The sequence below is a fragment of the Cajanus cajan genome, chromosome 11, assembly GCF_000230855.2.
Source record: "Cajanus cajan strain Asha chromosome 11, NIPB_CcT2T_4, whole genome shotgun sequence".
NCBI lineage: Eukaryota > Viridiplantae > Streptophyta > Magnoliopsida > Fabales > Fabaceae > Cajanus > Cajanus cajan.
In genome coordinates this window covers 38,513,425-38,538,556 of record NC_138527.1, presented here as the reverse complement: position 1 = coordinate 38,538,556, position 25,132 = coordinate 38,513,425, and the positions used below count along the sequence as shown (strand labels likewise).

General features: G+C 35.0%; 2 protein-coding genes across 2 annotated transcripts; both read left to right on the top strand.

The window, feature by feature from the left end:
• Positions 1-10,304: 10,304 nt before the first annotated feature.
• Positions 10,305-16,576, top strand: CHR1 (chromatin remodeling 1). The gene is made up of 16 exons (XM_020360484.3): positions 10,305-10,457; positions 10,537-10,616; positions 10,969-11,229; positions 11,351-11,452; positions 11,789-12,135; positions 12,241-12,430; positions 12,544-12,719; positions 13,263-13,332; positions 13,418-13,607; positions 13,730-13,822; positions 13,903-13,997; positions 14,082-14,201; positions 15,107-15,226; positions 15,318-15,416; positions 15,533-15,643; positions 16,089-16,576. Exons 2-16 carry the CDS (start codon positions 10,545-10,547, stop codon positions 16,323-16,325), a joined length of 2,283 nt encoding a protein of 760 aa, XP_020216073.1. The 5' UTR covers positions 10,305-10,457; positions 10,537-10,544; the 3' UTR covers positions 16,326-16,576.
• Positions 16,577-18,405: 1,829 nt separating this feature from the next.
• On the top strand, positions 18,406-24,038 carry LOC109800850 (uncharacterized). The gene is made up of 3 exons (XM_020361752.3): positions 18,406-18,698; positions 22,315-22,549; positions 23,631-24,038. Exons 1-2 carry the CDS (start codon positions 18,589-18,591, stop codon positions 22,511-22,513), a joined length of 309 nt encoding a protein of 102 aa, XP_020217341.1. The 5' UTR covers positions 18,406-18,588; the 3' UTR covers positions 22,514-22,549; positions 23,631-24,038.
• The last annotated feature ends 1,094 nt before the right edge of the window (positions 24,039-25,132 follow it).

The following is a 25,132-nucleotide window of genomic DNA, read 5'->3' as shown; positions in this document are numbered from 1 at the left end:
AACAATTATTAGTCACTCTACATACTCTTTGTCCCAATCTGTCTCCAGTTTTTTTCTCTTAAAAATATTTATTCCAATGTTTAGCACTATTAAAAAAACATGAGTTACACAATCTTCAAATTGTAAGATTTGTCAACATATTCTAATTTGACAAACTTTTAAAATAATGACAAGATGTTTGAGTAGGAATGAGTTTGTTCAAAAACCAAGTTTGATAGAACTTTAAATGAATCCTCCTTATGTACTCTGGTTTCTGAATTATGATATTTAACATGTCTCTAATAGTTAGTTAAATATTTTTTTTCATCAAACTTTTTAGACCACATCAATCTTTAGCCCCTCTTGATTTTTTTAATATACGTGTCATGGTCACAACCATAAACAATCTTTATGAGTTATTGTTCTAAATAGTTTGTCGAACCTTTATTGAACTTATTAGTGGCAGGGACGTCATTGGTAGACTTGTTTGTGTGACTTTTATTTAACTTATGCTTGAACCTTGATAGCCTCTTGACCTATAATATATTAGGACAAATGGTCATATTATAATCACTTTTTATTCATTTGGAATGAATTTTTGAAATTTTGTGAGAGAAATTTCTCTCTATATTCTTAAGAATTACGGTTAATTTTTATTCTTTAAAATTTTAACAAATGATAAATTTTTTTCAACTTATCAATTCTCATCTCAGAGATTATGATGTTAATTTATATTTTTTCACCTCTATCCATTTTTTTATTTGATTTATTTATTTTCTTAAAAAGATTGTCCTAAAAATCAAGTGAGATGTTGAATTCTTAATCCTTATAAGAGTCTTTATCATCAAGTTTAACTTACTTCAAAATTATTAGAATTTAGTCTAACTTATATCAAAATTATTAAGCCTATGTGTGATCCATTTACTTATCACATGCTTTTTTTGACCTAACCTAACATGTTTAAAAGCCATCTTCGACAGCAACTAATATGTGTGAATCCCTTTACTTATCAATGTATATATTTTTTCATAATAAAAATTACGATGGACGTGATAATATCCACCATCGTAACCTCCAGCACGATAAGCTTAAAGTTACTATACAATGTGATAAAAAAACACACGTCGATAATAATGTCAGCACCATCCATGCATGCCATAGTACTAGGGATGTCAACGGGCGGGACAGGTACGGGTTTCATGAAATCCGTCCCCGTTCTTGCGAGTCAAATCCATCTTCGTCCTCATATCCGTACTTCTTGGATATGTGATTTTCATCTTCATCCCCATTCCTGTCGGGTATCGTGTATATCTGTACCTGTGCGGGTATACTCGATACCTGTCAAAAAATTTATTTTTTATTTTTTATTTTTAAATATAATATTTTTAAATTATTTTTTATTTATTATAATTATAATTAGGTTATTTCTCTGTCTCATATTATAATAAATAATCACATAAAAAAAATATTAAAATTCTTTAATATAATTAAATTAAAAGTGGGTATTAAATTAAAAATAGGAACGGAGACGGATACGGGTACAGGGCATGTAAGTTCATACCCATACCCGTATCCGTACTGGATTTAATATATCGGATTTTACCCGTACCCGGTTAAACCGGATATTTTTCGTCAAAGTCGGAACGAGTTCGGGTATTACCTGCGGGTACATGTATCCCTACATAACACTTTTATTATCAGCCGCTAGCAAATAAAAAGAAATTTCTCCAAGTCAGCACTAAAAAAGAGAAAATAATAATTATTTTTTGAACAATTACTATTTATCAACCATTTCATATTAAAATCAACAAAAATAAAAGTTACATAAAAGTTACTGCAGATAATGAGCACCTCTTAAGACCATTCTGCATCAGCGAGTTTCGATCTGCCCTCTTTTCAATGCATGCAGACAAAGCGCCAGGACCTGATGGGCTCAACCCAGGTTTTTATAAGCATTTCTGGGAACTGTTGGGGCCAGAAATTTACCATGCCGGGAAACAATGGTTGGAACAAGGCTTCTTCCCAGAACCTTTAAATCAAACCAACATTGTCCTCATACCAAAAACTAAAGCACCATCATCTATGAAGGACCTGCGCCCCATATCACTTTGCAACGTCATTTACAAGATAGTCTCAAAAGTTCTTGCAAATCGACTCAAAGATGTGCTACACCAATGCATCTCCCCAACCCAATCTGCATTTGTTGAAGGACGCTCCATCCTTGACAACGTAATGGTAGCATCCGAGATAATCCACTATATGAAGTGCAAACATCAAGGCCAAACAGGTACGGTTGCTCTAAAGATTGACATCAGTAAAGCCTTTGACAGAGTCAGTTGGTCCTACATACATGCTCTACTCTTGAAGCTGGGATTTCACGCCCAATGGGCTCTTTGGATGCGTATGTGTTATGCCTCCCCCACGTTCCATGTCATGGTTAATGGTGAAGGAGTTGGACCTATCTCACCGGAGCGAGGACTACGCCAAGGTGACCCCCTCTCACCCTATCTTTTTATTTTATGTGCTGAATGACTCTCTTCCTTATTACGAACAGCAGAAGCTAGAGGGGATCTCCACGGGGCTAAAATATGTCGAGGCGCACCACAAGTCTCACATTTGCTGTTCGCGGATGACTGTTTCCTTTTCTGCAAAGCCACTGAACGCGAGTGCACCACTCTTCGCACCATTCTTCAACAATACGAGAGTGCATCCGGACAAGACATCAACTTGCAAAAATCAGAGATTTACTACAACAAAAATACCACTACACGAACGCGCACGTCCATCAACGCTATTCTGGGGGTTCACGAATGCATTGGCACTGGAAAATACTTAGGACTCCCATCCATGGTGGGCAGAAACAAAAGGGCAGTGTTCTCCTACGTCAAAGATCGCATATGGAAGAAGATCAACCACTGGACAGGCAAACATCTCTCCAAGGCTGGCCGCGAGACCCTTATCAAGGCAGTGGCACAAGCAATCCCCAGCTATTGTATGAGTACCTTCCTTTTACCAACCAGCCTCGAGGATGAAATTCAAAGAATGCTGAACTCCTTCTGGTGGGGCTCCAACCACCATACAGGGCGAGGAATCAAATGGTTAAGCTGGGATAAACTCATTATGCGGAAAGAGTATGGCGGTATGGGTTTCCGTCACCTCCATGGTTTTAACTTGGCTATGCTTGGGAAGCAAGGGTGGAATCTACAGTCCAACCCAGATGCTCTATTTACACGGATCTTCAAAGCTAGATACTTCCCTCAAGGGGACTTCTTGGGTGCCTGTTGAGATTTCCGTTGAAGTACTTTTGTTATAATTGTAAATCAGTGTAATTCTATCAACGGTCTCAAACACGGCAAGTATACCGGTCGTTCAAGTAGTAAAAATATCGTATCCACAGGGATTAGAAGGTAATATAAACATTTATTGACTATTCGTGCCTAAAGAATAATTCCAATTTCATAGTTTGTGCAGTGAATTCAAAGTTGTGACTATTGGAATGAAAGCTGTAAATAAATATTATTTTGTGAGTGGAAAAGGTAAGGAATGGTATTGTGGTATTGTGAGGTTGTGGGGGTCAGATTTCACCAAACGTAACACTAATGTATCCTTAATCTCTTGTTGAATTCATTGCTTAGTCAACCCATAAGTTTACTCAAACCTAATCTCTTAGAGAAAGAGCCTAGGTGCGGATATTGAATATCAATCCCTTGAGTACCCAATATCTACACCCGCATTACGGGCTAGAGTTTAAGACTACTAATGGGTCAAGCTCTATCCCTAGATACAATCACCACTAGGCATATGTTTCAGAACTAGTTTCAAAGGTTATTTTCTAATACCCATGGAACCTTAAATCATGCAAAGGGTGATCAATCCAAAGCAAGTATTAAGAATAGAAACAAACACAACAAAGAATAAAACAACATGTATATATATCATTAAAATCGTAAAGATTACAATAGAGTACGTTGGTTACATCTAACCCCACAAAATGGGTGAAACCACTCAACAAAGAGGGCAATTACAAAATAGAGATGAAAGGAGGATGAAGAACCGAAGGAAAGATCCGCACACGGACGATCCCAAGCCCTGGGAATCCCTTCCGCAGCTCCTGGAGGCGCCCAATGTGAGAATGGAGAGAAAGATCCCCGAAAATGGCTTCAAATACGAGCCTGGGAGATCAGATTAGGGTTCCGCGCCCGGCGCACAATTCTTCGCGCCCGGCGCAAGTTCTTCCAGAGAAGTCAAGCACTCTCTATCTCAACACAAGCCCGGCGCAATTCCTTTTGCGCCCGGCGCAATATAACTGGCAGAGATGAAATACTCTGTTTTTGTCACGCCCAGCGCGGGTTATATTGAGCCCGGCGCAGAACCTCTTCTCTGCTCCTTAGCTTCTTAGGTTTCCAATCCTAAGAGTCTTCAATCCTCGAGTCCCTAGCTCAATACCTGCACAAAAAATGAGGTGTATTAAGGTATTGTTAGCTAAATTTGGGTTAGTTATATCTGCACACAAAAAGAACCAAAAAGAGAACAATTATATTGCAATGGTTCAGAGGATGAGTGGAATTCGTTCAATAAGTCTCATCCAAAAAGAGGTAAAATTGAGACTTAACAACTCCCCCAAACTTAGAACCTTGCTTGTCCTCAAGCAAAAGGTAATTAATCTAGCAGATAACAAGCAATGCAAGTGAGTCAATTTCTACATCCTAGTTCACTTGTATCTTCTTTTCGCAAGCATGAACCTCAGATGAATTTCCAATCACAATTATTGCAATAGAACATGACAAGGTGCAAACAAAGGTTTCAAAAGAGATCAAAGAGCTGAGAAGAGTAAAGACTATCTGTGTATGCATCCTCACTAGGAAAATGTTTCTCTATGCACACTAGTGTATCAGGGTGAGTGTTTCTCTCTAGTCTACTACTCACGCCACATAATTCAACTTTGCTCTTCGTTTCCAAATGAAACCAGTGGTAAAACAAATGCAGACACTTATCACAAGGTCTTTATTAGGGAAATCTGGGTCAAGCAGGGTCAAGCGGTAGCAGTTTTATGGTTTTTCAAGGATTGAAGGTGCTATAGCTTAAGAGAGCAAATAAGATTTTACAATGATGTCCCTCTCCATACCCCATTACAACAATTTGGCACATGCCCTTTACCTGATCCAAGCCATTAGCCTTTATGAGATGCATATTTACATTTTTGCATCTTAATATTTTTGTTTTAGTTTTGCTTTGTTTTTCTTTCTTTTTTATTTTGTTTTGTAATGGCTGACCACATACTTTTTTCTTCCCAAAATTCCCCATTCTTCAACTCCCCCAAACTTATTTGATGTCATCAGTTTGCTCTCTTAACCAAAGCAAGAGTTATGGTTAATTTTTCATGGTTTGGGACAAGTGGAAGGTGTGGTGTTTAGGCTTAGAAAGGTATGGGTCAAGTGAAGAGTGGAGATGGCTTTTTGGCTTAGATGGTTACAAAATATAGTAGTATGAATGCCTTGATCATATAAGTGCACAACATAAGCAAACCACCAGGGAAACTCAAGCAAAGTCTATCATGCAACTTAAGCGTAGTTCACTCATAAGTGTTTTAGGCTCAAACCTCACCCGGCTATGCATCCACAAATTATCAAACTCAGCTCAGTTCTATGATCAACATTGAAACCCGTATGCAACTAGTCATGAACTAAAGATCTAATGTGACTTGAAAAAGTCTAAGGTACACACACCATAAACATCAAGCAAACTATAATCCAGAATCGATCACAAGCAGAACAAGTATCAACAAGATTAAAAACCATGTTAAGGCAGACTATTCACAAAAGAACCAACAAAGTAATCACCAAAAAAGAACTAAATATAAAAACAGTTAAAATACTGAAATTAAAAGACAAAAAATAATTTGCAATAGACAAAGGTAAACTAAGGTAGGCTCCCTATACTTCCCTCTATGGGGTCTGGTCATCATCATCTTTAGGGGCTGCTCCACCATCAACGGCTCCGTCTGCATCAGCAGCTCCACTCCCCCAAACTTAGGAGCCTGGTCCCCAGGCCAAACAGTATATGCCTGAAAGTCCTAGAAACCAAGAGTGGTCGCGGAGTATAAGCATGAAAAAGAATGGTGAGCACAAAAATGTATACATAGTGATGACCAAGCAACTATAACACAATGGAGAATATCCTTAGACCAAAATTAAGCACAAAATGCATGTACACGGAAATAGACTAAGACAATGCAACACAAACAGAACACAAAGAAACATGAATGAAAAATAGTTAAATACAAGGTATCAGGAATGTTTTGCGCCGGGCTCAAAACAGATGCGCCGGGCTTCATATCAGTAAAACTCAACGAGGTCCAAAATCTGATATCGCGCCGGGCATGCGTTAAACGCGCCTGGCGTGGTGGTTCCAGAGACCAAAAATTGAGTACTAGGCCGGGCGCAAAAGAGTCACGCCCGGCGCGTAGTCACTTTAAAAGGTCAATTTGCCCAGGTTTTAAATTAGGATCAGGCCTTATTTCCACCTAGACACAGAATTGTCTCATTCCTCACATTCCAAACAAAATGTACCCTATATTTACCCATTCAAACATGATTCTAACAACTAACACATAACACAAACAACATATACCACAAAACATATAACACAAAACACAACACATAATACAAAACAACACTTATAACACAGAACAACATGCAACAAAAATCTAAAACACAGTTCAGATCTCTGGGTTGCCTCCCAGGAAGCGCTTGTTTACTGTCCCGAGCCTGACGGTGACCAACTTGAAGTGCTCTGATTCTCCTTCTCCTCCTGTTGCTCTTGTTCCCCTTTGCCCTGTGTTCAACCTCATGATTGCTCAACAACGGCTCAGAAGGATTGGTCAATTTAGTTCACAGTACCTTGCATACAAGAGAAAGCTGAAGACTAGAGTACACAAGTTAGTTCCAACACTTCATTGCTAACAAAAAATAACAAAAACAATAAAGGATTAAATCACAAATAGCTATAAATACTAAATCGCCATTCTAATCCCCGGCAACGGCGCCAAAAACTTATTGAGATTTCCGTTGAAGTACTTTTGTTATAATTGTAAATCAGTGTAATTCTATCAACGGTCTCAAACACGGCAAGTATACCGGCCGTTCAAGTAGTAAAAATATCGTATCCACAGGGATTAGAAGGTAATATAAGCATTTATTGACTATTCGTAACTAAAGAATAATTCCAATTTCATAGTTTGTGCAGTGAATTCAAAGTTGTGACTATTGGAATGAAAGCTGTAAATAAATATTGTTTTGTGAGTGGAAAAGGTAAGGAATGGTATTGTGGTATTGTGAGGTTGTGGGGGTCAGATTTCACCAAACGTAACACTAATGTATCCTTAATCTCTTGTTGAATTCATTGCTTAGTCAACCCATAAGTTTACTCAAACCTAATCCCTTAGAGAAAGAGCCTAGGTGCGGATATTGAATATCAATCCCTTGAGTACCCAATATCTACACCCGCATTACGGGCTAGAGTTTAAGACTACTAATGGGTCAAGCTCTATCCCTAGATACAATCACCACTAGGCATATGTTTCAGAACTAGTTTCAAAGGTTATTTTCCAATACCCATGGAACCTTAAATCATGCAAAGGGTGATCAATCCAAAGCAAGCATTAAGAATAGAAACAAACACAACAAAGAATAAAACAACATGTATATATATCATTAAAATCGTAAAGATTACAATAGAGTACGTTGGTTACATCTAACCCCACAAAATGGGTGAAACCACTCAACAAAGAGGGCAATTACAAAATAGAGATGAAAGGAGGATGAAGAACCGAAGGAAAGATCCACACACGGACGATCCCAAGCCCTGGGAATCCCTTCCGCAGCTCCTGGAGGCGCCCAATGTGAGAATGGAGAGAAAGATCCCCGAAAATGGCTTCAAATACGAGCCTGTGAGATCAGATTAGGGTTCCGCGCCCGGCGCACAATTCTTCGCGCCCGGCGCAAGTTCTTCCAGAGAAGTCAAGCACTCTCTGTCTCAACACAAGCCCGACGCAATTCCTTTTGCGCCCGGCTTAATTCCTTTTGCGCCCGGCGCAATATAACTGGCAGAGATGAAATACTCTGTTTTTGTCACGCCCAGCGCGGGTTATATTGAGCCCGGCGCAGAACCTCTTCTCTGCTCCTTAGCTTCTTAGGTTTCCAATCCTAAGAGTCTTCAATCCTCGAGTCCCTAGCTCAATACCTGCACAAAAAATGAGGTGTATTAAGGTATTGTTAGCTAAATTTGGGTTAGTTATATCTGCACACAAAAAGAACTAAAAAGATAACAATTATATTGCAATGGTTCAGAGGATGAGTGGAATTCGTTTAATAAGTCTCATCCAAAAAGAGGTAAATTTGAGACTTAACAGTGCCCGCCTGGGCCACAACCCAAGTTTTATTTGGAGAAGCATCCACGCTTCACAGGTTCTAGTCAGACAAGGTGCCAGGTGGTGTATAGGGAACGGATCTTCTATTAACATTTGGAAGGATCCATGGCTCCGCAACTCACATAGCTCGTATGTTACCTCAACAGCCCCTCAAGGATACGAATCTCTCACTGTCCACGACCTCATTGACCGCACTCTTCACAAGTGGGATTCACATCGAGTTCAAACTCTCTTCAATCATCAAGATGCTCAATCCATCCTATCTATACCACTGTTGAACCCCTCACGCCCAGATTCTTTAACTTGGAGGCTCACCACCAATGGCTCCTACTCGGTACGCACAACATATCACCATCTCATGGAACATGTCATCTCCAACAATACATTGAGAGTGCAGGGTGACTGGATGAAACTTTGGAGCTTGAAGATCCCTCACTCAACACAGATTTTCCTCTGGCGACTATTGAGAGGTTGCATTCCCACGCGCCTGAACCTACAACAGAAAGGCGTCCCATGCACGTCTTCTTGCCCCCATTGTTCTGCAAACCAAGAGAACGAATGGCACCTCTTCTATAGCTGCCCAGCCGCCTTATCCATATGGATAGGCTCAGGATGTTGGCCGCAGATCGCCCATATAGTAGAGCAAGGCATCAGCTTCATCGACACCACGTGGAAACTGCTGGGTCACTTAACAGGTTCTGACTTAACATCGTTCACCCTCATGCTTTGGTGTATCTGGCGGCGGAGAAACGACAAAGTATGGAAGGAGGGTGCCCCTCCCCCAAAAACCTCAATCCAGCTAACGTAACAACATTTCCATGCATGCGATCTGCACACAGGAACTTGGCGCAAACTGCCTCCCCCGTAGTGAACCACAGATGGACCAAACCTCCAGCCGACACTTTCACGTGCAACGTTGATGCGGTGCTCTTCAACGATTCCTCTACCTTTGGGTTCGGTATTTGTGTCCGCGATACAAGAGGATTATTCCAGACTGCCATATCCGGATGGAAGCATGGCCTACCACCACCCCATGAGGCAGAAGCAGCAGCTATGTTGGAAGCAATCCAATATCTCATCCATTCTCCATACGATAATGTCTGTGTGGAAACGAATTACAAGCAAGTAGCGGATCATCTCAACAACACGCAGGTTCTTCACTCAGAATATGGGATCATTATAAATCAATGTAGATCCCTGTTACGTTCCCATCAAAACCTTCAGGTTAGGTTTATTAGGAGATAAGCCAATCGGGTCGCCCACACTTTAGCAAGGGTGGCTAGATCTTCCACTAGTCACCACTTTTTCGATTTTATTCTTCCATGTATTGCATCTCTTATCATTAATGAAATGAGTTAAGTTCATTTGCTTCAAAAAAAAAAAAAAAAAAGGAAATTTAAATAATACATATCTCCTCTTTATATAACGTACATGTTATACAAGTACGATATAATATTATAACATTTATAATACTAGCAGCAGAGACAGAGGTGAAATGTACATAATTTTAAATCAAATTCAAGCACGATTATTTTTGTATTTATTTTTTTGAATCCGCTATTAATTCTTTCTTGTGTTTCTTAAGATGAAACTGTTTATAGTCCCTTGATGATTTTCCTAGTTTTGGAAAATGCAAGTTTGAAAAAGTGGGAAGGGACGTGAGGAACCAAAACGTGGGCAAGCAGAAGACGCGTCATTTCTTTTCACGGAATTTGGGTAGCAACAGAGCGCTGGTTAGCACTTGCCACAGAAAACGGAAACACTTTCCTGAGTCAAAGGTTGAGTCAACAGAGGTTTTTGACAGTAAATATCGCCAAAACCCGGGCCAATAATTCAATTCCACTTTCCCGCCCAATCCCAAGCCCCATTCAGAAAATTATTATTAAAACAATTAATTCCCCTCTCTCTCTCTCTCTCTCTCTCCTTTTTAATTAGTGGTTGCTCCATTTACTCACCACTCTCATTATTTTTCGCGGTCCTTTCATCTTCCCAACTTCAACTCTTCCATCTCGCTCTCGCATCGTCTTTTCTTCACCGTCTCCTCTGCCAGGTATTATACCGCAACCCTAACGCACTTGTTTTTATTTATTTATTTATTTATTTTTTCGGTGGTTTTGCTCTGCGCTTAGGGTTTGAAATGGAGGCGAAGGATAAAGTGAAGGAAGAGGATACCGCAGTGGAGTCTCCAACTTCTGTCCTTGAAGACGAGGTTTGTTCTCTTGCTCATCTTTTTTCTCCACGCGATAACCGTTTTCGTATCGAACTAAATCGATGACTGTGCATTGGAAAATGTAGTTGCATCTTGCAAATCGTCACTCTCATACAACGTGCTCTTGTTATTTATGCTTCGTTTGGATTAACTGTATCGAGCGTGAAGTATTATTGCAAGTTTTATTTGAACGGTTATTTTACGGAACGGTGTCTGGTGCTGCAAAGGAGTGTTGAAACTTATGTCGTTTTTGTTCCTGTTCTGCTTCTCATGAAGGCTTATTTGGTTTTTTTTTTTTTTGGAGTAAATTTGGTTTTAATGTGTGTTGTTCCTGGTTTTTTCAAATGGAAAGGATGTCTGTGCCACGAAAGAGGAAGTTAAGTCTGAAGAAGAGGTGATTGCTGATGTTAAAGACGATGGATCCTCGCTTATATCGAAAACAATGGCGGAGGAGGAAGAGAAGTTACTCGAAGCCAGGATGAAGGAAGAGGAGGTGCAGTGTGAGGAGGCGCTGGACCTAAATGACACTCAGTTTAACAAATTGGATGAGCTTTTAACTCAAACCAAGCTGTACTCTGAGTTTCTGATGGAGAAAATGGATGACATCACACTTGTATTTTCTTTCACTCTTGTGCTTTTTTTTTTTTTTTTTTTTTTTTCTGTGGTAACTTTTTATCTGTGTTGATTTGTGGTTCTTGTTGCGATGTTCTTATTCTGTGAGTATTTGTTGCTAGACCGTGGGTGAACAAGAGAATGAGGAAGAGCAAGAGGCCAATCCTTCTGCAAAGAAGAAGGGCCGTGGATCAAAAAGAAAAGCTGCTTCACAGTACAATACTGTAAGTACATTGTGCTCTGGTATCAGGTTACATGTATATAGGAGTTGCAAAAGTGATGACATTATAATCCAGCATAATTTATTTTGACTGTTAGTGAGATGCTTAGTTTGAGACATGATATTTGTATCCATGTGGTGAAAAGCAAGTTGGTCTGATGTAGTTTGACCATTGGTTTTGACTTGAGTTCATGAAACACCATCATTTCTCTCCCTTTGCTTTCTGAGCAAGGTTTTAAGCATGGACATTTTTGTTTCATTATTCACCATTCATTTGTAATTCTGCATTTACTATGAGTTATTTTAATCATGTGCGTTATTGTGTTTGAAATTCCTTTAGAGGAAGGCCAAACAGGCAGTTGCTGCCATGCTGACCAGATCTAAAGAAAGTGAGGAGACTGAAGATACGAACATGAGTGAGGAAGAAAAAGTTGAGAAAGAGCAGAAAGAGCTCATGCCTTTACTGACAGGTGGGAAATTGAAGCCTTATCAACTCAAGGGTGTAAAGTGGCTGATTTCCTTGTGGCAAAATGGATTGAATGGGATTCTTGCTGATCAAATGGGTCTTGGGAAGACAATCCAAACAATTGGATTTCTCTCGCATCTTAAAGCAAAAGGTCTGGATGGGCCATACATGATAATTGCTCCTCTGTCAACCCTCTCAAACTGGATGAATGAGATTTCTAGGTAGATGAGAAAATGACTTGTTGAAGATTATTGGATAATTAATTATATATAATTATGCATGCTTTTACATTTTGATCATTATTTTTTTTTAATACATGTAAATAGATTTGCCCCATCACTCCCTGCCATTATCTACCATGGTGACAAGAAACAGAGAGATGAGATCCGAAGGAAGCATATGCCTAGAGCCATTGGCCCAAAATTTCCTATAGTCATAACATCTTATGAGATTGCTTTAAATGATGCAAGGAAATATTTCAGGCCATACAATTGGAAATATCTTGTTGTTGATGAGGTAAATAAATTCACTTGAAGGTGCAAAAGTTGCTGTGTAATTCAATGTATTGACTCAGCAATACTCTAAAAGTCTGTATGCTTCTGTTCTAACTAGATGTTTGTCTTTTGAAGGGACACAGACTCAAAAACTCACAATGCAAATTAGTGAAGGAATTGAAATACATAAATGTTGAAAACAAGATTCTTCTAACGGGAACTCCTCTTCAGAATAATTTGGCAGAACTATGGTCTCTGTTGAACTTCATTTTGCCTGATATTTTTGCATCCCTTGAAGAATTTGAGTCATGGTTGGTATCCTTTAGTTATCAGCTATTTATGAGATCATGCTTTTATTCTTTCCTCCAGTCTTCATCTGATGATGTGCCAACTCTGAATTGAGATTGTTGAAAATCTAATTCCCTAAAATGTTTGGTGGGTTTTATAGTGAGCAATTGAGAGATTTTATAGTGATTCTTTAGCATATTGAAGGGAAACTATTTGGGCCAATTCCACTATATTTCAATAAATTTTGACCTGTTTGATATTGTTATGAAGTTAATGATTTAATGAATTTGTTTCAATCATTATTAGGTAATTCTCCGATTTTAATGTGCTTTTCGCTTGAATTTGTTGTGTTCTGCCCCTACCCCCATCTCTGCTCACTTGTATTAAATTTACACAGGCAAAGTCTGTTTTTCTTCAAACCTTGTTGCTTTCAACTCTGTTATGTTGCTCTTCTCTATATGAACAATTTTTGCCTCTAAGGCATTTGGCAATATTGATTTTGGTTTAATGCAATTGAAAACACTGCTTTTGTTTTACTAACTTTTATAAAATACAATTCCTTGTAGGTTTAATCTGTCTGGAAAATGCAATAATGGGACAACCAAGGAAGAACTGGAAGACAAGCGAAGAGCTCAAGTATGCACTCTCTCTTGCTTTTGTATTACTTGTCAATTCTAATTTGAGCCGGAAGGCTAACTATGACCTTATCTATCACTTGTAGGTAGTAGCAAAGCTTCATGCAATTCTTCGACCCTTTCTTTTGCGTAGGATGAAGTCTGATGTTGAGATTATGTTGCCACGGAAAAAGGAAATTATTATCTATGCAAACATGACTGAGCATCAAAAGAATTTGCAGGATCATTTAATTAATAAAACGTTGGAGAACTATTTACAGGAAAAATCATTAAATGGTAAAAGATTTGCTTACTGTTTTTGACTTTGTTATGCACAATGCAGATAGTGTTCTTGAAACTGGTATATCTTTACCCTCATTGTATTAATACATTATCTATATTGTACTGCTTTACTGTAGGACATGCTGTACGTAAGATTCATAATTTGGTTATTCAACTTCGGAAGGTGTGCAACCATCCTGACCTCATAGCTTCACCCTTTGATGGTTCATGTAAGTAACATCCAGTTGAGCGGCTTTGCTGATTTCAAAATCTATTATTCTTAGCTAAACTATGTTTTTCTTTCTTATAGGTTTATATCCTCCTGTAAACGAGATAGTTGAACAATGTGGGAAGTTCAATTTGCTTGATCGATTGCTGCAACTTTTATTTGCAAGGAATCACAAGGTATGTTTTACAATGTTGTTTCTGTATTTCCTTTTCCTTTTGTTACTAGGCTGCTACTTATATGCATTTGCTAATTGCTACCAGGTTCTTATCTTCAGTCAGTGGAGTAAAGTGTTAGATATAATGGATTATTATTTTAGTGAGAAGGGCTATGAAGTTTGCAGGATTGATGGTAGTGTGAAACTGGATGAAAGGAAGCGACAGGTATGTACCAATGCATGGATGACATAATCAGATAATTCAAGCTGATTTTTGTTTATTTATTTTTTCATTTTTTGATTATTGCATTTTATTTTAGGCTTTGAACATTTGATATTGCTTAGCCCTTGCCCCCTTTGTAATCTACAATATGTACTTTTTTATATGGTTTATTTCAATTTACAGGTCTGTTAGGCTGTGTTTTTATGAAGTGTTTTTCTTATTGAAAAAGGTTTAAACTTTTATGGCAGATAAGATTTTTATTTTTATAATGAATAGATAATCCTGAATAAAGGTGTTTTTTTTTTTGTAAAAGCTAGAAAGTAGTTTATGCACAAAATGCTATATCATAAAATCATTTTTTTTTCAATCTTACATATGCAGCTTAGATAACCAGCAGATTTTTGTAGTTTTCTGGAGATCATGATATCTCACATTTATGAAAGGCAGGATTTTACTCTCTTCTTTAAAGCTTATTATATGTTAATTATTATTATTAAAGAAGTGTTAACAATATTCTCTTCTGCACATTTTTTATTATCAGCTGAAACATATTGGATATTGCAAATGTTTGTGGGTCTTACTATTTAATGTCTTTCACGTGATGTTGATTATGTAATTTTCTATAAGTTTTAACTAGTAGAGATCGTTAGAAATAGTGCTACGAGCACTTTTTTATTTTTTATTTTTATTTCCTTTAAATAAGCATTATTGGCCATTCCCATGTTAGTTAGCAAAATACTTGTAGGTAAGATTTGATTTAGGAAATATTTGTTTTGCACGTATTTTTGTTGCAATATAATTTTGTTATCATCTGATGTTCCATTTGTAAATGTAATCACTGATTATGCATTTAAGTGGCTGAATTTAAGTAATAGTTCATTGGTAACACTTCTTCTGCCCATGACCAGATCCAGGAATTCAATGATGCAAATAGCAATTGCAGAATTTTTCTTCTTTCTACAAGGGCTGGTGGATTGGGAATTAACCTCACTGCAGCTGATACTTGCATTCTTTATGACAGTGACTGGGTACTTTTTTGACATTTTCCAAGTTCAACATTATATCTATATGGTTTACAATGTTTAGTTTATAATCTCCATGTATCTTGTTGAATGCCAGAATCCTCAGATGGATTTACAGGCCATGGATAGATGTCATAGAATAGGCCAAACAAAGCCTGTGCATGTTTACAGGCTCTCGACAGCTCAATCCGTGGAGGTATTTGGCAATATTGCACATTGGGCTGAATCTGTAGTGTGACTAGTTTTTTTTTTTATTTTTTTTTATTTTTTTATTTTTTATATTTAGATGGATATGACAAAGTCTATTTACAGGGTCGCATGTTGAAAAGAGCTTTCAGCAAATTGAAGCTGGAGCATTTAGTGATTGAGAAAGGACAGTTTCATCACGAACGTTCAAAACCTGTCAGTACGGATGAAATGGAGGTTTGTATTTTAGCAGTTGCTTTCCAATGATTTCTTATTTTTGCTTTTATCCATGTTTTGATAAAAGTAGAAAAGGATTAGCATGCCTTTGGTGTTGAATGATTTTGGTCGTCAACTCATAACTTTATAACATGGCCAAAAATTAAGTTTTGAATTGGTCGGATTAGATGATCATGCAGATCGTAAATGATTAGTCTCGTGTATTAGAACTTGTACACCTCCAGGTTACAAATTACCAAGACTTTATGGGGATTTGTTGTCACTAGATTGTGTTGTGTCCCAATTTGTAGGGTAATGGATCAGCCTAATATAAAATTTACTAGAAATATGAATTGATGGGGACTGTGGCACTCGCGTCGTCTTTATTATTGGGATGCACTTGTTTGAATCTGATAGTTGGCTTTACCATGTTTTAATTTGTTATTTGTGAATGATATAATTTTAGGAAGAGGATGTATTGGCATTGCTTCGAGAAGACGAAACAGCCGAAGATAAAATGATACAAACAGATATTAGTGATGAAGACCTGGAGAAGCTCTTGGATCGCAGTGATCTTGTGATCAATAACTCGAACGATGATAACTGTAAAGCTCCAAGCAGTTCCTTTCCTCTTAAAGGGAGAGGGTGGGAGGTGGTGATTCCAACTGCCACTGGGGGAATGCTCTCTACTCTTAACAGCTAGCTTCTCGTCACTACTAATGGCTTTTTGTAGTATGATATGAGATGGAATGGCTTTTTGAGACGGTCTCATGTCACGGAGGTATTGTCCTGCAGGGCATTCATTTTTGTATATGCTTTTAAGGTAACTATGTTTAGAACTGAAGCTACTCTGGCCATGCTTTTTGCGACTTGGAATTACACACTTAATATATTGAGTGGCGAAATTTCATGTTCAATGAAATGAATTGGTTTGGTTACGATAAACCTTAACAATTTTTTTTTTCACTATCAGATTAATTCAAGATATTTGCAAAATCAATTTATGCAAAATATATCGTCTCCACTGTTATTCACTTATTTGAACTCAGTTTATGATCGAGGTTCTCAGTTGCCTAATAAATTGTTGATCATCTCTTTACTTGTCTGTTGATTATTAAGACCATTGAGATATGATTTGATTCAAGACTTTATTTTAGTTTAGTTGACAAAGTTTAGTCATATAATTGTTGATAAAAAGTTAACGGTTAAAAATTATGCTAAGATTAATTTTTATTAAATAAAATATAAAATTAATTATAATATCAATTTTTAATTTTTAATTAATAATTATTATTACATTTTATCTTTAGAGTCATGAGTATAACTCAAGGATTTTCCTTTTTCTTTTTAAACATCACATTCACGTTAGTGGATGATTGCTCAAATAACATCTCATAAGGGTCTAACATCTATTTGACGTTTGAGGATTTTGTAAAACTCATCATAGTACAAAGCGACTAATATAATGTTTGTTTTTAAGATAAGTTTTTGTTTAAGGGAATTAACCTTTTTAGGACGAATTAATTTCTCCGCATGAGAATCGATTATTTCACAAGAAACAAGAAAATGAATTCTCGCGATGATTTTTACATTAAAAAGGTGATTTCCTCTCTTATAAATTATAATTCAATTTCACTTCGTAGAAATGGTTCTACTATAAGAGTGTTAATTCTCAATTTAGAAACAAGATTTTTGTATTAAAAAATATTGTTTTAATCTTAAAATTATTTTTAAGCTTTTCCATGTTACGTTGGTGAACCAAACTTAATTAAGATTGATGAGCTAAATAAATATAAGGTCTTACACTTAGGTATGTGTTACATTATTTATTCTTCATGAAAAGTTACAATATTGCGATTAAAAATTCTAGAAAAATAAGTTGAAAAAAAAATGCTTAAAGATATACATTTTTGGTAATAAAAAATGTACATTTAATTCTTAACTTTTTCAAATAAGCAATTAAAATAATTTTTAATATATTTTTAATCCCTATAAAATTAATGAAATATTATTTTTAATCATTGTAAAATAATTAAATTTTTATTTTTATTTTTATATTATATATGTATATATTTATTTTCATTCGTCTTAAATCTAAATCAATTATTTTTAATCTCTAATGATTATTTTAAGGTAGATAAATAACATTTATTTTAAGAATTTATATATTTTTTTAGAAATATTAAATATTAATATGATCTCAATATTTAATTTTTTAATAAATAAAATATAATTAAAAAATGGCTTAAATATGTTTTTAGTCCCTCAAATTTAGGGTAAATATGTTTTTAGTCCTTCAAATTTAAAATTGTTATTTTAAAAAATCTTATTTTAGTCCCTTAGGTTACTAATAACATATTTGAAAGTGACTAATTAAGACAATTATGCAATATTAACCGGATTTAATGTGATATTTTCACTATTAAGAATACTAATAGGTAAATTTTATAGAATAATGTTTGATAGGGACTAAAACAAGATTTTTGAAAATTACAGAAATTAAAAATAACAATTTTAAATTTGAGAGATTAAAAATAAATTTATCTTAAATTTAATGAACTAAAAACATATTTAAGTCTTAAAAAATAATCGTATAAAAATTGAGACTATAAATAATAATTTAAATTTTATAGAAACGAAAAATAAAAGAAATTTTTTAAAAGAACTAAAATCAAAATTTATAATTTTATAGAGATTTAAAAAATATATATTTAAGCTATTAAAATATATTTTATTGTTATTTTATTTGAAAGGTACCCCCTTAATAGAATAAAACAATTACTTGGTTCTTACTCTTAACCCTGCACTTTGCACTTGCAGGGTTCGCTTGCTAAACCTAAACCTAAAAACTGGAAGTACGCCACTCCGATTTGTGATGACCGAAAATTCACCAATGCGAACATAAGGTAGCTTGGGTCGGTTCCAATTTCGAATTTGGTCTTGAAATTTTGGTTGTAGTCGTGGAGATGATAACCCAGTCTAAATTTGCGGAGCAGCTCCGAGATTACCAGATTCGATACAAGCGCAAGTATTCTGCTCTTACTTTCTTCTCGCCCAAACCCCAAATCCAAACTCGGTAGGTATCATTTTTAACCCTTTTTCTTTAAACTTCGTAAATTACATTTTATGCCCTCGTTTAGCTATATACTAGATACGTATTTGTTGAGCAGCTCCTCGTGTAGCAGAATAGCATTATGTTCATTCACTTGTCAGCTTTTATTGACAATGAAAGTTATATTGCCCAAACAGAAAAGTTAATTAGGAGCTTTTTTTATTGTTGGTATTTACATGGCTGTGCAATCTATGTTGTGAAATTGCATAAAAAAATAAAGAAAATAAAAAGAGTTTGAATTGGGTACCATGTATTTGGGATTCTGGAATTCTCTTTTGCATAGATATACTGAAGGATATAACATTGATGGGTTAACACGAGAGATAGAAGATGTGCACTTAAAGCCGGTTCAGGTCTGGGTATCAATTGCCATGTTATGAGGTCAGATATGATCATAGATATCTGTCAAATGGATGGGTGGATTGGATAAATTTAATTCAGATTATAATAGATGGATTAATAAAAAGTCGTTTAAAAAGTCAATCAGTCCGTGATCCATCTAATGCATTTAATTTAAACCATCTAATTCCTATTTAACATTTTTTCGATGGATATCCAATCCATTCATAAATTTATTTTTAATCATTAAATGGTTTTTAATTTTTTTTATGATTATTTCAAAATACTCCCTCTCATCAATCCACAAAAAATATTTGTGAGTTAGTATAGGTTGAATTTGGCTAGACTTGTTACCCGAACCAATAAAAATACTCATTCCTAAAGTGTTAATTAGATGGTCTATTTATTTTGAAAATAAGAGAGGAGGAATGATTATCCATCTATTTAATTATTTGATTCATCCAATTCTATCCAAGTCTTTTTTATTTTAACTACTTGATGGATTGGATTGGATTTTACATGGATGGACCAGATGGATTATGGTCAAATAGATTCCTTTGATTGGTTGGATGAGAATATCTTGGAATGCTAGGTTTTCCTATCTGATCACCAACTTAGCCACGGTGTTTGTAAAGAGCTTGCAGTATTGTGTGATGTGGGGATCTAGCCTGTATATAACTATGTGATGTCAATGATGGCAAGCCCTCTGAGTGATTGATGTAGAAAATTTGGGCTGGGCGGGGAGGGGGGAGGGGGGGGGGGGGGGGTGCAAGACAATTTCTCTTATTCTAGATGAGAAAAAATAGTATGATAAAGATTAACCTGGTGGGGGCAAAGTTAAAGACAATGGTGCTTATATGACAACCTAGCACTATGGTAGCATTGAAAATTGGAAATTATTGATATCATATATTTGATGTTGCTGTTCTCTTATGGCCCTCTTTCAATATGTGCTGAAAATCATTGATATATTTTTTTTCAATGCTAACTGTTAGATATGAAACCTTTCTAAAGCATGTTTGGGTCCCAAATACTCTTAAAATGGAAAGGTATTGATGTGATGCTCATATTCGATACCGATACACATATGAAACACCTAGCTACCTATATTGGGAGTATCCTCCATTTTTCTTTTTATTTAATTGCATTGACTTTGAATAGGACTAAAATTATATAGCTCTATCTTTTCCTCTGTATTCTTGAAGCTATAGTAAATCAGTTGTGTAATTGTATTGAACCTTGACATCTTTAAATATAACTAATGCTTTTGTGATGTTCTGACGTGGCTTGGGAAAGAATTTGTAATTTTGGTGACATGAGCAAGGGAAAGTTATGTAATTATGGTTTTTTTGTTTTGATCATAAGTATTTTTTATTAATGATAATCATTCACTAATTTAATATGTATTTTTTACTTTTTTATTTATAATTCATGTTAATGTATCTAGGCTGTATCATATCTTGGACTTCTTGTATTCTTGCACCAATGTCATATTGTACCCATGTCTTAAGTATCTGGGAGTTGGTCTTTGGCATGGTATTAGATTTACTTTTGGAGTAAATGGATTCCTCCTCGTATATATATGTGTGTGTGTGTGTGTGTATGTGTATATAAATCAAAAGGATTACATAGGACTTTGATAGATTACATTCAATCCCAATAAAGGAGAAGATTAGCTACTCATGGTGATGAGAGTCATCTCCATGTTCAAAGAAAGTATAGAAGGAAATGATGAACCCAAGATCCCTATCCTCAGATGTCTCTTGAAGCTTTCCTTCCTTCAACTCTGCATTCATTCCTCTATCCTGTTTTATCTAATTCTCATTTTCTCTCAATTCATCCCTTATATAGGTCCAAGAAATAAAACAAAGTAGGCTTTTTAGTGACCAATCCACTTAGTCCTTTCCAAACGGCTAAGCAGATTTTTGAATTCTTCAGAATGAAGAAAACTCCATCAGTTGAGATTTTTTTTATCTGTTGAGCTCTTCTGGATCAATTTTTTTTTTCCTCTTTGGACCAAATCTGCTTAGTCATTTTCAAACAGTTGAGTGGATTTTTTCTGTAGCAGATCCTTGCTCTCTATCTATCCGTTGAGCAGATGCAGATCAGCTGAGCAAATTTGTGAAATTTTGAGATCTCGGAACTTGATCTAATCCGCATGAGAAACAAGGGCTCATAAGTAAAAAATCCATCAACTCTTCATAAACTAACATATTTACACATCCTTTTGATTCTTATAATATTGTAGGGGGGTTAAAACATAAATTTCTTTTAAACCTAGTCTGATAAGTGTCAAAAATGTTATAATTTCTAAGTATAATGGACACTTATCACACATCTAATAGAAACTGAGGAAGTAGCCTAACAAACAAGTGTATATTTTGAAAGAGCCAAACTAATAAATATCTGTCAACAACCTGATAAAGTTTCCAGGTGCTCTAGTCAAACATATTCATAAGAGAATTAAAATTATACAAATCAAATTTGCCTTATGTTAAGAAATGCAAATCAACCTAATAATTGGAATAAATTTTCAGCCTAATTATAGGCGCAAATTTTCAGCATTATTATAGGAATAAGTTTTCCTTGTTGCATTTTAAAATGATGTTTTTCAGATATCATGAAGATACTAATTTATTTTATTCCACAACTATTAAAACACTTCTGCGTTTCTCTCTTTTATTCTAGGATTTCACTTAAAGTACTGAGTTCCATTGTATGAGATTTTGTTGCACTTTTTGAAAAGGGTCGGTCTATTAATTTGTATTGTACTAAAGAAAACAATTATAAACTAATATCTTTAGATGTGCTCTAGTAGACAAATCTGGAATTTGTCATCCTTGTTAACTTTAGATATTTGGACCTAGGTCTTGGTATCCTTTTTTTGAGTCTATTTGGATAAAACTTTTTAAAAGTACTTATAGGGAAAAAAAAAACAGAAAAAAAAATGAAATAAGTTTCTCCAAAAGTTAAAACTAGTTTATGTATAAGTTAATATATTTTTTAAGAAGCTATATGAGAAAGCTTCTACAACTTTCTTTAGGCATAAATTAATTCTAGCTTGTAAAGATTTTTTTTTTTTTTCATTTTTCCTTCATATATTTTTTTCCATAAGTGTTTTTGGAAAATTTTATCTAATAGGGCCTTTATCAGCCATGTTAACTTCTAAAATGCACATAAAAATCATGGCATGTCATTTATTGATACATCTATGCCTGACATTTTTCTTGCCTTCTTGCAGGGTTGATATTGCAGTGGCAATTGGTTTTGCTTTACTGTTTTTCATGCTTGTTGTGTCCTCTCTCATGACCCTTTATTTGAGGCACTTTTGGCTTTTTGGGGTTGTCATATGCTTCAATATATTTCTTCCTGCCCGGTTAAAAATGACAAGGCAAACGTTGGCGAGGAACAGGGAAAGAAGACTGCCATTGTCCATATGAGAGAATTCATTCTGGCGGTATCTCACTTATACACTGGTAGGCAAGGGCTTGTTTCTTGGCTTTTAATTAATTTGGTCTGCCATGGTTACTCTTGGTGCTCCAAGAACTCGTCTTGGATACAACTTTTTTCCTTGCCTCTGAGATAGATACAGTATTCATCTGCCAACCTCTATTCACAACCCAAGTGAATTTGTGGTACACTCGTTTCTCATGTAATGCTCATATAACTGAGCTCGGTCAAGAGGCATATAATTTCTCGTTATGTTTCTTAATTAGCTTGTAGATTTTCAACATTCAAGGAATTCGGGCCAGGATTATCTGCAGTGTTATTTTATACATTGTCTGCAGCTTTGACTGTGTAGAGTTGTATAACTTGCAATTGTAAATGGTTATAGTTGATGAAGAAATAAAAGAAAAATCCATCTCTGGAAATTGCAGGCTAACTATCCAAGAAAAATGTGTCCAGTCCCTGCTTCGAGGCTTTGCTTTTATTTAATTCCTTTATATCATTATAGGAATTCGACTAAGACATTTTTGGTGGAGAGAGTAATTTTAGCATGCGTAGCCTGAAAATTCCAAAAGTTTGACCAGGAAATATAAGTATGCACCTTATCATCGAATGATGAATGACGATTAACAATAAAATGGAATTTACAGTTGCGGTGGATGTCTTCTCACACACACACACACACACACACACACACACACACACACACACACACACACACACACACACACACACACACATATATATATATATATATTATTTCGGTTCTTGTAAATTTTAAAAGTGTGGTATGTATCCAAATATATCACATCCCCTGCTTAGTTGGAGGGATTGCTGATCTAATGTGATGCGAGACACATTATAACCACTTACCAAATGATAATAGAGATGATTTTGAAAACACAAAATTAATGAATAAAATAAACAAGGCTTTTTAATGAACCAAAATAAAAATTATATTTATAAGGTCATGCTGATAATTTTGTTTACTTTATAAAAGGTTGGAAGCGTGATTGCATGTTTGAACAAAAAACATAATTATATCATCTTTAGTCAATCTCTGATTGTCACATTGCTAATTTTACATCTCCTATGTTTTTTCTGTGACAGAAACATGTCTTAAGTGCTGTCATGAAGCAGATGTTGGCAAACAAACGTAGCGAAATCCAAAACGAATGGGTTGACTATTTTTCACAGTTTGTAAGTGGCTTAAGTGCTGTCATGGTCCCCTTGTGACACCTTTAGACATTGCTCTAGGTATCGAATATCATGAGCAAGAGAGGAGAAAATATAATCACATATGGTTTCATTAGGTGGCTCACAAGTGACATGATTGCTCTAAAATAATGAGTGTGGCTGGCCCTCCATCAGATCTTTCGAATGTGTTTTGGTTCTTCTTTTGGATAATGGTTGAGTATGAACGATGCTCAACAATTATTGCAGCAATACTCTCATTCTTTTCTTTCCGCTTCACAACTTTGGTTTTATTGAGTATTAATTAGATAAGATGAAACCCAACTAACTACAACCTATATATGCCATTGGGAGAAGGGACTAGAGAGGATTATTTCATCACTTATAATAATTTAAAGCTAATCCATTGGAAGTCCATTGCATATATATACTTCATTTTAATCTTCTGTGACCCCATCTGATATAATAAACATATTTTGATTTTTTTATAAAAACTTAAATATCTTTTTAATCTTTATAAAATAAATGAATTCTGATTTCGATCTTAATTTTTTGTTTTTATCTCTCTAAGATTTGAAATAATTTATTTTTTTAATAAATGATTGCAATTTAGTTTAGCTCTTTATAAAATATTTTTTTAAAATTTTTATTTTTCTAAAATTTAATATATTTATTTTTAATCCATAATATTCATTTTAAGATAAATAAATCTATTGTTTTTGGAGATCTACTTTTTAGAAGTATTGCGTGTTCACATTATATGATGGGGATTGAGAATAAAAAGATAATAGATATTAATTACTGTCACTTGAAATAATAATTTGACTTTTGTTAACCATAAAAGCAATTAACAAGTATCACATACGATTGGAAATGAGTTTAGTTAAGTTAAAATTAATTTAACTCAGTTCAACTCAATAATATTTAACTTAGTTCATAATTAGACTTGAGTTGATATCAACTCAACTCAATAATACTTTATTCAACTTGCAATTCCATTTGAGTTTAACATAAATATTTTTTTCCAACTCAAAATTATGTTCAAGCTTATTAGCTGCCCATTAGCTCAAATCACATGAATGAAGAGTTAATATTTTTTTAATTTTTATATATTTCAAAATTTTAATTTAGCAATAAATTTTAGATAAAATAATAGTTTGTTCTTTTTAAAGATAGAATATAACTTATTTTATTAGCTTTACAAGGTTACATGGTATAACTAAAAAAACATAATTATAATCGAAATTTGTATAAATAAAAATTATTTCACCTGACGTAAAATAATGAAAAATTTAATTCATAACAATGAAATTTTAAAGTGTTCATTTCTTTAATTATTATTGTTATTATTATTATTATCATCATTATTATTATAATAAACTTATAATTTAATTTTGAAGGTTATTTCAATTTTTAAT